The sequence below is a fragment of the Anomaloglossus baeobatrachus genome, chromosome 6 (assembly GCF_048569485.1).
Source record: "Anomaloglossus baeobatrachus isolate aAnoBae1 chromosome 6, aAnoBae1.hap1, whole genome shotgun sequence".
In the NCBI taxonomy this organism is placed as follows: Eukaryota; Metazoa; Chordata; class Amphibia; order Anura; family Aromobatidae; genus Anomaloglossus; species Anomaloglossus baeobatrachus.
In genome coordinates this window covers 302,084,390-302,103,073 of record NC_134358.1, presented here as the reverse complement: position 1 = coordinate 302,103,073, position 18,684 = coordinate 302,084,390, and the positions used below count along the sequence as shown (strand labels likewise).

Below are 18,684 nucleotides of genomic sequence, written 5' to 3'. Positions count from 1 at the left end.
ATTGTTTTATTGGAAGGTGATCTTTCAACCAAGAGGTTTTCTTCCAGGATATCTCTGTACTTGGCAGCATTCATCTTTCCTTTAATTGCAACCAGTCGTCCTGTCAGTGGAGCTGAAAAACACTCCCATAGCATGATGCAGCCACCACCATGGTACATTGTTGGGATTGTATTGGGCAGGTAATGAGCAGTGCCGGGTTTTCTACACACATAGCACTTAGAATTATCACCAAAAAGTTCTTTGTCTCATCAGACCAGAGAATCATATTTCTCAGTCTGGGAGTCCTTGATGTGTGTTTTTTTTTTTTTTTTGCAAACTCTATGCTGGCTTTCATATGTCTTGGGCCCGTTTCACACGTCAGTGAAAAACAGTGACGTTTTTCACTGGCGTGTAAAACACGCACATGTCCCTGCGTGTGCCGTGAATCACGGCACACGTGGGTTGTCTAAGTGCAATCCGGGCTCCGTGGCCCGTGATTGCACTTAGAAATCAACTCACCTGTGCCCGCTCCCGCTCTCCGTGGTGCTGAATCCTCCCGCGATGCAGCATCCGGCCGGCGCTGACCCCTGCAGCAGCTGCTTCCGGGTCGGCTGTGTCGCGCATAATGAATATGCGCGACAGTAATCAGCCGGCTTAGAAGCAGCAGGGAGGACGGGCTGCAGAGAGCGCGGCTGAATTAAACTGTTTATTATTTTAAATGCACGTTTTTTTCTGGCACGTGTTTTACGGACCACACCACTGCGTGGTCCGTGGAACATCAGTGATGCCAGAAAAAAATGGACATGTCTCCGTGCAGCAATCACGCACACGCGGGTACGCTGCACGGAGACACGTGCAGTGAAAAATCACTGACATGTGAGCAGACCCATTCATTATAATGGGTCTGCATATGTCAGTGATTCTGGTACGTTTAAAAAAAAGCACAAACGTACCAGAATCACTGACGTGTGAAAGGGGCCTTGCACTGAGAGGCTTCTTTTGGGCCACTCTGCCATAAAAGCCTGACCGGTAGAGGGCTGCAGTGATAGTTGACTTTGTGCAACTTTTTTTCCATCTCCCTACTGCATCTCTGGAGCTCAACCACAGTGATCTTGGGGTTCTTCTTTCTCTCTCTCATCAAGGCTCTTCTCCCACGATTGCTCAGTTTGGCACGACGGCTAAGTCTAGGAAGAGTGCTGGAGGTCCCAAACTTCTTCCATTTAAGGATTATAAAGGCCTCTGTGCTCTTAGGAACCTTGAGTACTTCAGAAATTCTTTTGTAACCTTGGCCAGATCTGTGCCTTGCCACTATTGTCTCTGAGCTCCTTGGGCAGTTCCTTTGACCTCATGATTCTCATTTGGTTTGACATGCACTGTGAGGTCATATATAGAGGTGTGTGGCTTTCCAAATCAAGTCCTATCAGTTTAATTAATCACAGCTGGACTCCAATGAAGGAGTAGAACCATTTCAAGGAGGATCACAAGGAAATGGACACCATGTAACTTAAATATGAGTGTTTGAGCAAAGGGTCTGAATACTTATGACCATGTGATAATTTCAGTTTTTCTGGTTTAAAAAATGTGCAAAAATTTCTACATTTGTTTTTTTTTTTCTGTCAAGATGGGATACAGAGTGTACATTGACAAGAAAATGAACTTTTTTGAATTTACCAAATTGCTGGAATGAAAGAGTAAAAAATGTAAAAAGAGTCTGAATACTTTCCATACCCACTGTAAATAAAAACCATGTACTAAGAATTTAATAGGTTCCTATGAATTTGACCATAATAAGTTTCTAAAGTAGAGAAAGTAGATTGTTATCCTCACTGTACAGGTAGGGCAGGCGTTAGGAGGGGGCAGCAGTTTAGTTTCCAATGTTGAGAGTGCTTTAGGACCTTTGGTGACATCATATGACCAAGATATCATCACTAGGAGTCTAGATCTGAAGAAGAGGCGATAGACTGGTATGTTTTCTATAGAGTGCATGTGTAGTAACCACATATATAAATTCAATGAAGAAAAAACAAAAAGCCAGCACCAAATGTGCACTTCAGCACTAAACATTCCAAACTGTACTTATTATAAAAAAAATTTTGTCAATTGTTTGTCAACATGTCAATTGTTTTTGCCATTTGGGTTTTGCACTGCAAAGCAGAGTTTTTGACCAAAGTTCTGCAACAAAAAGGCTGCAGTTTGAACTGCATAGTGCGGACAAGAAACCCAAATTCCCATAGACTTTGCTTGAAAAGCAGAACACAACCATTTTGGCATTAAACGCTGCAGTTGAAAAAGCAGCAAAAAAGCAGGTAAAAAGCAATGTGCGGACATAGCCTTAGAGCCACTTGATGGCTGTAAAATCCGCTGTGAAGTGATGGGAAACATGCAGGCTCAGCGTACGATCCTGCATCAAAGGCAGTGACACGGCCGATGACAAATATAAGTCATCTGTCGTCAAGGGGTTAATGGCCTAAATTTAACACAAGTAAATGTAATCTAAATATTTGTATATTATAATAAAAAATAATATTCATTTATATAGTGCTATTAATTCCACAGCGCTTTACATACATTAGCAACACTGTCCTCATTGGGCCTCACAATCTAATGTTCCTATCTGTATGTTTTTGGTGTGGAAGGAAACCAGAGAACCTGGAGGAAACCCACGCAAACACGGGGAGAACATACAAACTCCTTGCAGATGGTGTCCTTAGTGTTTGTATGAGATGGTTTAATATGTTAGCACTTCGAGACCCACTTTAAACTTTTGCTCAGAGCCCTACTTTATCTAAAACCAGCCCTGGGTACAGGGACCAATGTGAATGGTGATAGAGCAGCATTATATAACCAATGGTAAATAAATAATAAAGCTGTTTACCATGGCCTTATTAGCAATCCAATTTAATCCAAACCATTGTTAAGCATTATCTTCCAGTATATTATTACCCATAAGTACATATTTTTGAAGAACAGGCAAGCCATTTTTCACCATTTTCTGGATAATAGTCATGCAGTGAAATAAAACCGCACACTCCAGCTCACTGAGAACACTAATCTTTATTACATAATGTAAGTCATCCGGCTCCATCAGTTGAAAAATATTTGTAAAATATTTAAAAGCTCTTCTTTTTATAACAGAGGGATAAACGTAATCCCCAGTATACGCGACATGGCATATTTAAGAAAAACCACCAGAAGCAGCAGAATTCACAGTTGCATGGATATGATCAGGATAACATTCAGTCTGCCCACCCTATACATAAAGCACTGCATATGAGCGCGCACAAACCGCAGACTTCACTATTCACTTGTAAAAGCACTTGATGCGCACAATTCCTGCACAATAAAAGGTCAAATTATTCTCTTTGTTTATGGTGTATGTCCCAGTTCACAAAGTATTAAAATATTAAGGACTGGCGCTTGTAACAGTATAATGGTTCCCAAGAAAATCAGGTAAACCTGGTCAGTAGGAAGGTTGCATTTCATTAACGTAGTTTATAGCAGTTTATGATGTAAGGTTTTGATGCACACTGGGATACTGAACCCTTCTAAGGATGAACTAATATGAAGTCTAGAAAGAGGGGAGAGTATAATTCACACATTATGTAAATCATTTCACATACAAGATGCATAGGGCAGACACTTCCCTGTACATCAAATTATAAAAAACAAGAAGTTTCCTCAAATCTGAATACACCAGACTCTGAAGCCAAATCAAAGTGAATGTGTCATATGTGTTGTCAAAAAATATGAGTTCTTGCTTAAATCATGGTGTTTTGTTTTTCTTAATATATATTATTTTCATTCTGGTTATTGTGGCTTTTTAAAATCATACTTATCATTTTGGAAGAGTTTACAGCAGTCTCCTTAACAGTCTAGGCACAATTACAATGACCGGTAATAGTTCTATACACAGCTGATATCACAGCATCACCATAGGGAATTTAATCTTCCTATGCTGACCCCTGCACAATGACATTTGCACATGCTCATTAGAGGCTTCTACTTAAAGAATAGGTCTGCTTATTGCTACTAATGTACATGTGGAACTGCAGAAACAGGGAGTTAGAATCTAAAAAAAACCTCAGTGGCCAGTGTGAAGATTGCAAGATTTCTCATTCTTAATTTTAATACGTATTGTGCAATTGAAATTAAAAAAATAAATCTGGCTTTAACAATATAATTTCTTGATAACATTTCCTTTAAGATGTATGGGACTAAAGCGGGCTTTACACGCTACAATATATCTACCGATGTGTCGGCGGGGTTACATCGTAAGTGACGCACATCTAACATAGTTAGTGATATTGTAGTGTGTGAAACCTACGTGCGATTGAACAAATAAACGTTAATCGCATACACGTTGTTCAAAACCTAAAAATTGAACGTCGGGTTGTTCAATGTTCCCGAGGCAGCACACATTACAGTGTGTGACACCCCGGGAAAGATGAACAGATCTTACCTGCGTCCTGTGGCTCCCGCCGGCAATGCGGAAGGAAGAAGGTGGGCGGGATGTTTAAGTCCTGCTCATCTCCGCCCCTCCACTTCTATTGGCCGACTGGCGTGTGACGTCGCTGTGACGCCGAATGTCCCTCCCACTCTAGGGAGTGGATGTTCGCCGCCCACATCGAGGTCGTATGGTAGGTAAGTACGTGTGACGGCAATTAATCATTTGTGCGACACGGTCAACAAACAAATTGAACGTGCCGCACATACGATGGGGGCGTGTCGTATTGTATGCTTAGTTGTAAGGTATAAAGCAGGCTTAATTGTGCATTTTCAGGCTTGATTTCTACACTTTAAAGGCCCCAGGTTTTTGTTCTTAATTTATTCCTATAGTTCCAGAGTAGGGGAGGCATTGCTGACCGGATGCTCTGGGGACCTCTTTAGGCTGCTCTCCATTGTTACCCTGTGATCAATGCCCTATTGGCAAAGAGCATAAAAGTTATTACTAAAATTAAAAGGACCATATTTCTAGAACTATATACGGATTATAGAAAAAAAAAAAAAAAAAAAAAAAAAAAAAGAAAACCTGAATATTCAGCAGAACAGTTGAAATAAAATAAAAGCAAAAACTAGCAACTTTTGATCTGGTGACAGGTCTTCATTAAACTGAAAACCTGGAGCTCACAAACGTCTATTTACACACTACAGAAAAATATCTGAACACATTTTAAAACAGAAATTAACAAATTCCTATCCATTGTGGATTTCTTGACTTGATGCAGCTGCAATAGACTATGCCACTGATCTTTCCCGGGCATTTTCCAAGACTCTTTCCAGGCCACCTATTACTGTGTACCTTTGTGCAATCTACATGCAGTGCTTAGGAAAACCTGAATACTGGTGTGTATTTACTGCATGGATTCCAGAGATGTCTGTGTAGATATCAGTGCACTGTATGAATATCCCATGAGAGACTGCCTTGTGTGAAAAATTAAGAAAAAAAATTCTCTGTAGTAGTTCGCTGTGCCTTTATTTTGGCAGAAAAATACAACAGTGGCCAAAGTGTATCCTGAAGGACAGACTGAGAATTAAATCAGCGTCATAATATGAAGACTCAGACAAGTTTCAAATCTCAGCCTCTGGGAGTTTGTTACTTGGATGCAGTCATTTTCAGTAAAGGCTCATACACACTGCAATATTACGCTGTCTATGGGCCTTACACATTCCGTATACCACCCATTTCAAAATGAATCGGACAAAAATAAAATGGTGACAATACCATATTACCAAGTTGTATTTCCATAGATTCATGGGCACAAGGAACATTTTCTATCTAATAGGATGCAATACAGATGGATTGGGGAAAGCCCGATGTGGTTAGTTTTATTTTAGATCACAGAAAGAGGACGAAGGAAAGCATTTGTGATTTGTTAGGACACATGGAATAATGCTTCATCCGCATCTGACAATTCTGACAGTTCTGTTTACAAAATTACTATTGGACCAAATAAGGGAAGGATATTAGGAGGAAATTAAATGAGGTTTATTTTATAGTTTGTGTTTTCCTTTAATCCCTTAAAGACTGGGCATTTTTTCACTTTTGCACGTTTGTTTTTTTTCCTCTCCTTACAAGAACCATAACATTTTGTGTTAGTTTTCAGTGGAAAATTTTGATATGAGAGCTGTAATTTCGAATACACAATTTTACCATACAATGTGCTGACATTTTTTCCCCAAATGGGATGTAATGGTGGAAGAAAAAAAAAGCAATTCAAAATTTTCTACTGAATTTTTGGGGTTATGTTTTTACAGAGCTCTTAACTTGGAAAATAATTTTTTAGGTAAGTAGGAAAGTAGGAATGCAGGAATACCAAACTTGCAAAAGTTAAGAACTTTGCATAAAAAAATAAAAATAAAAAAATGTTGGCTTGTGTGTGTCGCCATTTCCTAAGACCTTTTGATTATTCCGTAGGTGAAAGTGTATAAAGTCTTGTTTTTTTACGTGATCAGATGGCTTTCATTGATACCATTTTGGCATACATTCAATGTTGTGATTATTTTTTGTGTATTTTTTTAGGAAGGTGTGTTGACAGAAAAAGTGTTTACTGTAAGGGTTAGTTTTATATTTTAATAGATTGAACTATAGAAATTTGAGCCTATCTTTAGTTGGGGAAGAAGTCTTATATCTTATGCTTTTTTTTAAAAAAAAAACCCTTTATTTTCTACTATATTTTTTAATCCCTATAGGAGCCTTGATCCTTTGCTTGCTTGTTCTATATACTATAATACATAGTATTGTAGTATATAGTGCAATTTATGATCTGCTATGAAGCTCACCTTTGACTGGGCTTCACATGAAAACATAAAATGGCAGCTATGAGATCCTTCAGCACATCTCGGAAGCCATGGTAATCCAAGAATACCACAGGATTGTGTTTCAGGGGTATGATGTGAGACGGTGTGTGTACAGACCGGTAAACAGTCACATTAAATGCCACTATCAGATTAAGAGTGGAATCTAAATGGGTAACAGCAGCGATGGGAGCTTAGGTCTAGTCAATCCTGTTAGAGACAAAGTCCGGATATGTAACGCACCCAGCATCTACAGTGGGTGGTGGTAGTTCAGCTCTTGAACAGTTAATATTTCCATATGTGCTAAAGGGTTACCAATCCCTTGGGGAGAACAGCTTAGCCTAATGTAGGGTCAGCTGTTACTGGCAATATGAAGATCACTTAGTGAGCAACAGTGCATGGAAAGTGAAGTGTTATGTGCACACATCATTTTCAGGTGGATTCACATCTGACAAAGCACCAAGAAAACACTCAAGAGAATGAATGCATACATTTCTATGGAAAAATGACATCTCTCGTTACCCTGTGTGAATGGTTCTTTAAAAGCCCAATGAATGTAATGTCTGCAGTGTGAGAACTGCTGCCATCGTGAGCGAGTGAGAGACCTTTAAACAATATGGGACAGCCCATACGATGATGTAATGTCTTTGGAAGCTTCTGTTAGGTTTATTGGCAACATCTGAGTTAGAGAGACACCTGTGGATGTATTTTAATGCACACCTGAAACACACTGCTTCTTTGTGTAGCCTGATGGGAGAGTCAAAAGAAATGAGCCAAGACCTCATGAAGAAAATTGTGGACTTGCACAAGTCTGGTTCATCCTTGGGTGGAATTTCCAGATACCTGAAGGTGCCTTGTTCATCTGTACAAACAATTATACACTAGTACATACAAGATGGGAATGTTCAGCCAACATACTGCTCAGGAAAGAGATGGGTTCTGTGTGCCAGAGATGAATGTGCTTTGGTCAGACATATGCATATCAACCCAAGAACAAAAGCAAAAGACCTTATGAAGATTCTGGCGGAAGCTGGTAAGATTGTGTCATTATCCACAGTGAAACAAGTGCTGTATCAACATGGGATGAAAGGCCACTCTGCTAGGCTGAAGCCATTACGCCAAAAGAAACAAAGACAGATTAATGTTTGCAAATGCACACAGACCTTAATTCTTGGACACATGTCCTGTGGTCTGACTAAACTAAAATTGAACAGTTTGGCCATAATGACCATCACTATGTTTAGAGGAAAAAGGGGAAGGTTTGAAGCCACCATCCCAAGTGTGAAACACGGGGGTGGCAGCATCATGTTGTGGGGTTGTTTTGCTGCAGGAAGGACTGGTGCACTTCACAATATAGATGGCATCATAAGGAAAGAAGACTATGTGGCAATACTGAAGCAACATCTCAAGACATCAGCCAAGACCTTAAGGTGGTGTCACATACAGCGACGACGACAACGACGTCGCTGCTACGTCACCATTTTCTGTGACGTTGCAGCGACGTCCCGTCGCTGTCGCTGTGTGTGACATCCAGCAACGAGCTGGCCCCTGCTGTGAGGTCGTTGCTCGTTGCTGAATGTCCTGCTTCATTTTTTCGTCGTCGCTCTCCCGCTGTGAAGCACACATCGCTGTGTGTGACAGCGAGAGAGCGACGAAATGAAGCGAGCAGGGAGCAGGAGCCGGCGTCTGGCAGCTGCAGAAAGCTGTAACCACTGTAAACATCGGGTAACCAAGGGAAGACCTTTCCCTGGTTACCCGATATTTACCTTCGTTACCAGCCTCTGCCGCTCTTGCTGCTAGTGCCGGCTCCTGCTCTGTGCACATGTAGCTGCAGTACGCATCGGGTAATTAACCCTATGTGTACTGTAGCTAGGAGAGCAAGGAGCCAGCGCTAAGCAGTGTGCGCAGCTCCCTGCTCTCTGCACATGTAGCGACGTTATGATCGCTGCTGCGTCGCTGTGTTTGACAGCTAAGCAGCGATCATAACAGCGACTTACAAGGTCGCTGTTACGTCACAGAAAATGGTGACGTAACAGCGATGTCGTTGTCGCTGTCGCTATGTGTGAACCCAGCTTTAAAGTTTGAGTGGAAATGGGTCTTCGAAATGGACAATGACCTGAAGCATACTGCCAAACTGGTTACAAAGTGGCTTAAGGATAACAAAGTCAATGTTTTGGAGGGGCCATCATAAAACCCTGATCTTAATCCTATTGAAAATGTATGGGCAAAGCTGAAAAGCTAGGTGCGAGCAAGGCGACCTACAAACATGATTCAGTTACACCAGTTCTATCAGGAGGAATGGGCGCAAATTCCAACTATTGCGAGAAGCTTGTGGAAGGATATCCAAAATGTGTGACCCAAGTCATACAGTTTAAGGGCAATGGTACCAAATACTAATGAAATGTATGTAAACTTTTGATTTTACAGAAAGTAATAAAAATGCCTTAAAACATTTTCTCTTCTCGGTGTTCTCTCATTTGACAAATATAAATCTTGGTTCCTAATTGAACTAAAACGGGAAAAGTTTATTCTGATTTCATGTCAGATAGTGAGAAATACCTGCATATGTGTCTTTTTAGATAGTGTATGTAAATGTCTGATTTCAACACTTTTTTCAATCTCCATGTATTTGTATAGGAAATACAGTAAAAGGAAAGTGATACTGCAGAAGTCAAGGAAGGGGGAATGGTGTAGCATTTGGGGAATAGATGCTTGCCCTTACTAACTGGAATCATCCTATTGCATTGTGCTCCTCATAACACATTGAATTTGCTCTTTGTCTATCCTTAGTCATATTTGCAGTGAAATCTTGTGTTACCAGGGACAAGAAGCACATCCGCATTACTACTGGCTGTTGTCCTAACAACCAAAGTGAAAGCCAGCCAATAGGAGTGGAACTGTTCACCTTGTCCCCTCCACAGCTTAGTGCCGAGGACACTTTCATATGTAAATGAGCAGAGCGCCTGACGCTGCGCTCCGCTGTACCAGGCTCCAGTGTGCTCGCCGGATCACATTACAATTTGCTTTTACACTAACCTACACTGCCTTCAGACTAATACCATGGAGAGGGCTAGGGAAATACTATGGAACAGTTGATGGTCTGGGGCACAATAGGTTAATGATGGAGTATCTCATGTACCTGAGTATTCATTCTACCACATGTTGTTGTTGGGCTGGACGTATGACATGAAGCAAGGCATGTGCCAGATAGTCTAAAGCTTAGTATTTAACCCTTGCAGTTTCTCCTACCTAAATTTGGTTACTGGGTGATTACAGCTCTGTAGAGGATTGACACACGTCACTAATCATTTTTTTTAGTTGCTTCTTAGCAGTACTGCTGTATTGGGTCAGCAAACCATTCTGCGGTATTTCATTCTGACAAGCTGGTCATCAGTCTCTAAAAGAAACTATGGTAGCAGAATTGTGACTGCAGCTCTGAACGATCATCTGGAAAATGACTCTGAACAGGAAAACAAATTAGCTAAACATTCATGTTCAGCAGTTTGTCAGTTGTGGATTCATTTTTAGGCTATGTATTAACTGAACAAGGAAGAAATTATCCTCATAATCATGCCTTATATATGTGTAACATATGGGTGCCACTATACCTATTTTTATATTTACGTGCCTCTCCCTTTCATAGAGACCCGTAGAAGCAATTTGTTTGCGAAACGGCCCGCCGTCGTCCGGCGCTTCACAACCTCACCTTCCCTCACCACCTGTATCCCTGATTTGAGCATGGATTAAAGATTTGTATCTATCCAGATCCTTGTGGAGTGCGACCCTTTCTGTCTATTTTCTGGATTTGTATGATCTACATTTTGGGACACACACCCGGATCTTGCCTGCTCTCCAGGACTGTGATACCTAGCCGTTCATGGATCAGCTGTGCCCGGCATTCCTCACCTACCCTCTATTGGATTTATACCTATTTTTATATTTACGTGCCTCTCCCTTTCATAGGTTTAAATGCAGCCTCTATATATAGGATTGATTTTTTTATTTTTCTTCATTTAAAGGGAGGGTTCCAAATTAGATTGTCTTGGTGGTAGGTAAATACTCTTTGGTATAATGTACATGGTGTATGACAAATTTACCCACTGCCTATTGCCAATGCAAAGTACAAGTATAATTCTGAATTCATAGGTGCATGAGTATTTGGAAGAGTGCATTTTTTATTTGGGGGAAGGTGTGCTTTGTTTCTATGGTAATTTGTTTTGTTTTTGCTCATTGTATTTATTTTACAGCAGCACTGAGCTGTGTAGCTGTGAATCCAGCCATGAAATGCAGCATAATCTAGGTGTCAGTGCTTTTCCCTGCTATCACCAGCTCCTCTCCCTTACAATTAAAAGAAATCTGTTAGCAGGTTTTTGCCATTTAATCTCAGAGCAGCATAATATAAGGCACAAAAGAATATTTCCAGGGTTGTTGCCCTTATTAGGCTGTGTGTTGTAGTTTCAATGCAATTAGCATTTTCCCAGCAGGAGATTAGCTCTCCTGGACTACAGCTCACCTGTATAACCCCACCCCCACCTCTGATTGGCAGCTTGCTCACAATGCACAGAGGAAGCTGCCTGTCAGTTGTGTGGGCGGTGCTATACACAGTTTAGCCCTGCTACAGCTATAATAGACAAGACAAGTATTCTATGAAAACTACAACAAGCAGCTCAGTAAATGATACGTCACTGGAATCAGGCTTTCTTCTCCTATGTTATGCTACGATCAGATTATGTAGCAAAATCCTGGTGACAGATTCCCTTTAGAAATCGAAGCTGAGCTGTAATCTGATACCTCTGTGAGCTGGCAGTATCTATTATTTTGACCAAGATAGATTTGAAATGAATTTTTCAGGGTGCGTTATACGTTCATTGTGCATGGGAAGGTGGGCATCTCATAAGTTGGGAAAGAAGATTTCTCTGAAATATATATTATATTGTTTCATGCTATTTCCATTCATTTATGTATGTTTGTTGAAGCAATGCTGCGTAAACTGACCTGCAGAGCATTTTTGCAATCCACAGAATGTCAATTTCTCTTGTGGGTAGGCCAAGTCTTCTGGTTGAATTTTCCCAATCAAATACAGAAATTCCACAGTTAAAAAACACACGTGGTTTTGGTGTGTTTATGCAGTGGAAAAACATGATAAACACATGTAACCCACACCTAATGTCAATATCAGGAAATTTCAACAAAACAACTTTCTTTAAAGGATGACACACCAATCACAAACAAAAGGAGCAACATCAAAAAAGCAACTAAAAAAAAAAAATGCAAGTAAACTAAGGATCGAAGATGGAGCAGAAATTCTGCAGCGTCAAAAACTCGAATACTGATCGTGGGAATGTAGCCTGATACAGATCATTGGGCTGATCTTACTAATAATCTGTATATATCAACATGTGATTGCCAGTAGGTAAACTATGTTTTGCACCTCTTCATTTAAGAAAAGTCCACATAAAACCATATGATCTAATTTAATTGTACATTATAATGGTCTACCAAAATTTTGAACATTTCACTTCCTCAAAATTAAAAGGTTAACAGGCACGCAGACAGAATTCCATCACTACATTCCTACATTGATGAATAGGTGTTTGGAAAATTATTTATATACCAAATTATATAGTAGCCAAACAACTGTAAAGCGTTCATGAATGTCACCAATAATCGCCATGAGAAAAAAAAAAAGTTAAACGTTAAAAGAAAAAATTAAATAAAGAAGCCGTATGCAGCAATGAGCTTCAAGGCTTATGCATTATTAGCCAGTGGGAACAAGAAAATATATCTTGTCCAGTTGTGAGATGTAAAATTGAAGACATTAGTTACTACTAGGGATTAGTGAACCCAAATTGTAAAGTTTGGGGTTCGTACTAGTCATTTAGGGACTCAAACTTTTCACAGAAGTCAGTGTACGAGATCAGCTGTTGTTCGTGTGCTAATAAAGTTTGTTGAACGGCTGCAGTACAGCCAATCATCAAGCTTTTCAGCATAGGGAAGAAGCCTGTACTATGCTGTGAACAAAATAAAAAAAAAAAAAAACTTTGGGTCCCCACTATATTTGATAACCAGAGCAGGTAAAGCAGACACCTGCTTGGGGCTTGTATTATCAGGGTGGGAATGCCTATGGTTATTTGGCACTTCCCAGTCTAAAAATATCAGCCCACAGAAGTTGTGCATCCATTACATTTGCCAATTCTAGGGCTTTACCCGGGTCTTTCAGGTGTCCTGGTGTGGTCGCAATCGGGGTATTACTTTTAGGGTTGATGTCTGCTGTGAATTAACAGCTAGCATCACGACCAGGGGTTAGGGAGGAGTTTGTCAGATAGCACCATTACTAGCCCGGTAAGTGAACCATTAAACACAGAAAATTGAAAAAAAATATTTGAGTATTTGAATAAAGACTCCCCCACTCACCAATTTATTAATTAAAAAGAAATCCTCGAAGTTCTGATGTATGGTGTTATGATCTATGGAGCATCGGTCTCAGAAGCAGGCTCAATAGGTCACTCCCGGTCATTATTAAGTCATTACTCATCTCATTGGATTACGTCGCAACTTGAGGATTTTTTTTTTAAATTAATAAATTGGTGAACAAGAAGTGTGGGGAAGTTTTTATTCAAATTAATATTTTTCCCCTGTGTGTGCTTTAACTGTACACTTACCGGGTAAATAAAGAGCCCAATAGGCCGCAGCTGTCTGCTTTACCAGCGTTGGTTATCAAAAATAGGGGGACTGTACATTTTTTAGTTTATTTACTCCCTATCCACATTTGTTCGCAGGGCAATTGTCGTCCTCTAACACCCATTTTGCTTCCTTTTGCAGCCCCATAGCCCTTACTTCAACAACTTTACAGCACAAATGTTCGTGTCCCCAACCAAACTTAAGTCCGCCAGCAAACCCGCATATCCATGGGTCCGCTCATCACTAGTTACTACCTGTTACTACCTGACATATCTGTAATAAAGCAGCAAAGACCACATAGTTCTTAGTAGTCTTAGTAGAGTTTTTAAAGGGGAATTATCCTATTGCTCAGAAAATTCTAAAATATATAGCATTTACATAAGATTATAATTAGATCCTAAAGCTAATCTTAGATTAGAACAGGGGTCATTCATTGCCAATCATGATATATGCAGGTGTCTTGTTTCAAACACTAAGTCTAGCGCTAAATGTCAACATTTGTCAAGTGACACTGAAATTGCAGGTTAATATTGCAACATTCAATGTAGTGCTTTCTTAGGCTAGGTTCACATTTGCGTTGTTCTAAATCCGTCAGGTCCATCAGCGACGGACCCATCGTTTTTTAGATGTCAACTGACGCAACGGATGTGTTTTTCACAGGATTCAGTTCACAGGAATCCTGTGAAAAAACTGATCCGTTACATCCGCTGTGCGTCCGTTTGAAGGATCCGTCATGATCAGTTTGTTTGGGACAGCCCAGTGGGTGTGCCAAACATGCTGGGCATGCTCAGTAGAGCATGCCAGACTCCACCGCTGGATTCCGTCGTAAGACGGATTACGACGGAATCCAGCACCATAGACAAACATTACAAGCGTGACGGATTCCTGCGCGGTGCGTTAATTTTGACGGCCCAAAAAAACGTTACATTCTGCGTTGTTTCCGCCAGGCGGTCCGTCCAAAAGCGACTGACCGCCGTGGAGCGGATGCAACGCAAGGTCATCAGTCGCAATCCGCCACTAATACAAGTCTATGGGAAACAACGGAATCCGCCAAACGGATTGCATTTACCAGAGCCGCGGAGTGTGACTGATACCTTTTGGCGGAAATGTGAACCTAGCCTTATGGTGTCACATTGTGATCTGCTGTGACACAGTTTCAAAAGATGTTGCGACTTGCGACAGAATGCCAAGTTGCATACAACACACCTGCCATGAACTTAAACATAAGTAGCAAGAGGTTTTTGTCAAGCAGCTTTTATGAGAATTGCTGTTGCATGATATAGGGGGCCCTAGCTTAAGGCTGCGTTCACACTTTGTGGCCATGTTGAGACCAAAACGATGCAGTGACTGCAGGTTTAAAGGGAATCTGTCACCAGATTATTGCTAGCTCACTTGAGACCTGGATAATGTAGGAAAAAGAGACCCAGAATCCAACGATGTATCACTTAGTTTTCTGGGTGCAGCAGTTTTGACACAGAGTTCTTAGCTGAAGCAGAGCTCAGGGACCTAACCCCACCCATACCACAGATCTCTGTACATTGTCTATTGACAGTGAGCTGCTTATTAGAGGAAAGGGAGTGGTCAGCTAGTCCCAGCACAGAGCTTAACAAATGACACATAGCTGAATTCAGTGTTTCAGCAGCCTCATCTCATACTGTCTTCGGATTACATCGCAAAAACTTGACAGATTCCCTTTAGAGGGAGGATTTATGATTATGGCAGTTTTCTGGTATAAAATAAAAATGTTATGCATCAGCCTTGCTACATATCTCAGAGGAGTGGAGATTAACAGATAAATTAATAATAAAAAATAAAATTGTGAATTGTAGCTGAAATTTCAGCCAGTCCTCAGCTTATGTAGATTTAATTTTTTTGTCCACGCATTGCCCAAAGAGGTGCATAACACTTTTGCAATTCATACACAGGACTTTAAAAAAAAAACAAAACCCCAAACCCACAACCTTAATTTTCTTATGGATTCCTAGTCACACCGCTAGTTACTGGCTATTGTTTATAAGCACGTTAGCATCAGACAATATTCATGTTTGGAAGTGAGTCAGTCAGGGGGAAAAAAAAAAGCACTTGCCAAACCGGTATTTAAAGGGAGATAGAGAAGAGCACTATATAGGCGATAGCTCTTATCGGAGCATACATTTCTGAAAGTACCTACATTGTAGACCCCAAGAACAACTCCAATGGAAAGCAATGAAGAAATCAATACACTGAGTAAAATATCCATCCGGAAGTGATCACTCAGCCGCCATAAAGTTTTTCTAACAAGTTTAGTGGCTTTGTGCGGTCCTCAGTCCTACATTTCTAACAATGTTGTATGTGAAAGCATAGAAAGAAAACAATCAGGACACCTTGGCTGCCTTTTTGTGGGTATACAGAAGAGCTGCATATATTTATATAATGCAAGTACTATTTTCAGATTATGTGATTTACATTCTATTGTTAAGCAATTACAAAGCTTGGCATGTAGTTCTGGAAAGCTGATCAGCTTCAGGTGAAAACTGTAGCAAAATGGTGCGTTTTATGGGCAACACATTTTAATCTCATGATTTAATACTCGAGAAAATAAAAATCATCAGGCATCAAAATATTGCATTGTAGGGTTGGCCAATGCAGCCAATTCATGAGATGGATGTCTATAGTTTCTTTGTGATCATTTATTTTGGACCAGAAATCATGAGTTTTGTGCAGGTATCCCAGCAGTGTTTAATGAATGTATATCATACCAATGACTACTTAGAGTGACTGATGATTTCACTACTTAGTGGCCATAGAAGTATACAAAACCCTTCCAATATTGCCAGTTACTGCAGTGGTCACTAGTCTTGCACATCAAAGTAATCTATTACAGGTTCTTCTCTCATGGTCTTCTGTGGGCCACCGTTTCCACCATTTCTGAAATAAAAATTTGCAAGCACATTGTCAAGTCTTTATTCCACTGTAAGCTAAGTACATCTATATCTAACAGGTCATTCTACACAACTGTCTGAAGTGTAGGGTATTTTCTTCTTGTTTTAAAGACATTAATAATATGAGCTGATAACCAACACGGTCTCACCTTTCAGCCTGATGTCTGTAGTGGGCAATGGGAGGAGGGGGTCTTGCCTGGATTTCTCTTTCAATTACAGACATAAGGGAAACATTTGGGCACATAGATTTGCCTCTGCAAAAGATTAAAATGTAAAGGTGTATACATATTCAATAATGACAGACTACACATGTCAATATCTGGTTGTGAAAGAACAGATTTTCCTTAAAGGAGTTGTCCGGAATTAAGCTACAAGACTGCAGTCACTATGTGACTTACTGTAGCTGGTGAACTAGACATGAACCGCACATACAAAAATCAGTTGATCTAATGCTGCTAGGCAAAAATGTATATACCTGAACATGAGGTTGTTGGTTTAACATCCTGATCAGTCTGTATGAAGCCCAAATGTCACGTTGCGGTGAACCTCTGAGTGGGTCCCTAACTATCTGAATCGTTAAAGGTACGGCGCCACGTACCAACCACCGAAAGGGCACCAGCAGTGCAGGTGACCTGATGCCTCACAACACACATGCTGCGAGGCCGAGCCCCATGACTCCAAGCCACACCGACACAGAACCACCACAACAATGGCTGCCACACAGCACAAGCACTCTGGACAACTCACCTTCCAAAAGCTCCCAGTCTGTGCACTGAGAGCAAAAAGGGCAGACCCCTCTTACAGTATCCAGCTAATTAAAAACGCCTGGACCAAATGAGAGGAGAGCTGGTGCAAGTAAAAAATAGGGGGACAGGCCATGCAATGCAACTAAGCTGTATAATATACGTAAGTGATACGCATACAGTCTAGTCACAATGTGGCTGGAAGTATGAAAATCGCATACTTGTAGTGACATGACCACCCACCCCCGGCACTGGAAAGTCCTCACAGTGCAGTGACATGGGGATTTTTGAGTCTTTAACTACTTCTGGACTGCCCATAAACATTATGTCAGCCAGTCCTCTCTTATTACTGCACAGACATTCTAAAACATCAATGCAGTCTTATAAGGAGGAAGGAAGCTGGCTGTGATACATAAACTTCCCAGCGAGAAGGTAAATGTGGTTTATCACCACATTTACTTTCTGCATACACAGTGCTAAACCAGCCTTGTGTATACCATGCTTTTTCCTCAGACCCAAGCAACATGTGATCACTGGCTACAGGGAGAAAGCAAGAGTAGCTGGGTCATATGAGCCTGTAATTCCCCTGTAGCTGCGGCCAATTACCAGCCGACTTAAAGAAAAAAAGCAAAAAAAAAAAAAAAAAAGATATAAACACTAATAAAGGCACATATACCATAGAACCACAAAATGTCTCTGTTCAGACAATCAAAAATTGTTAACCATTTTTCAAGCGACAATCGGTGGACACATGCCGTACAACTGGCATCACTCAGGAGTAGAAGAAATGATGCCAGTAACACAGTGTTGATCATCATTATGGCCATGCGTGCCAATAAGGTAAAATGCTTGGCAGAAACTGAATTATATTGTGTGCTGAAGACACTTAAAGTGCTCTGACTGGGCAGCGGTGTACAGCTAATAAGATGTATGCTGTCACCGTCTGATTAACCCAGTAAGAGGTCGTCTCCTCATTAACTCCCCTGATGAATGATATATAGGAAACGCGTCGGGAGAAGGAGATTCTGGGAGAGGACAGTTAGTCCCTTCATAAGGGGTCCAGGACCTGTGTGGTGAGGGTCTGTTTTGGAAACGCCGAATATGAGGACTAACTGAACGTTTTTGGGAGACAAGACACCAGCAATTGGGTGAGATTGTTCCCTATCAGACACAACCAGGTTAACAACTTGACTATTTGAATCCCTGGTTAATGCGGATTTGTTTAACCGAATGTGAAGCATATTAGTCACACACCTGTGGGTATCATGGTCACTCTAGCGATTAACGCCACTGTTGATCTGTGAATGGGATCCAAGTGAGCGTCTGCATTAATGATCTTGACCATATCGGTTAAATTTGTTGATTCTGCCAGCACCAATTATATGTAGGTGTCATTGTGTGTTTACAGGGTATGCCAGTCCCCCAAGTTGTATGGAGGATCTCGCAACCTATTGAATTTTATGCATAGGCAAGGTGGTCCTTCCCTATTTTTAGAGGAATTATTAAAAGTTATATTTTAGGTATTATTGCTGTAAACGAGAATCTTCATAATATATACCATACCA

At 40.7% G+C, this 18,684-nt stretch overlaps 1 protein-coding gene across 1 annotated transcript in view; it reads right to left on the bottom strand.

The window, feature by feature from the left end:
* Positions 1 to 3,014: 3,014 nt before the first annotated feature.
* Positions 3,015 to 18,684, bottom strand: part of NFX1 (nuclear transcription factor, X-box binding 1) — a 154,724-nt gene continuing 139,054 nt past the window's right edge. The window contains exons 23-24 of the mRNA XM_075314894.1: positions 16,526 to 16,630; positions 3,015 to 16,362 (exon numbers count right to left, since the gene is read on the bottom strand). Coding sequence (XP_075171009.1) covers positions 16,287 to 16,362; positions 16,526 to 16,630 — 181 coding nt within the window. The 3' untranslated portion in view covers positions 3,015 to 16,286. The remainder of the gene's footprint in view (positions 16,363 to 16,525; positions 16,631 to 18,684) is intronic.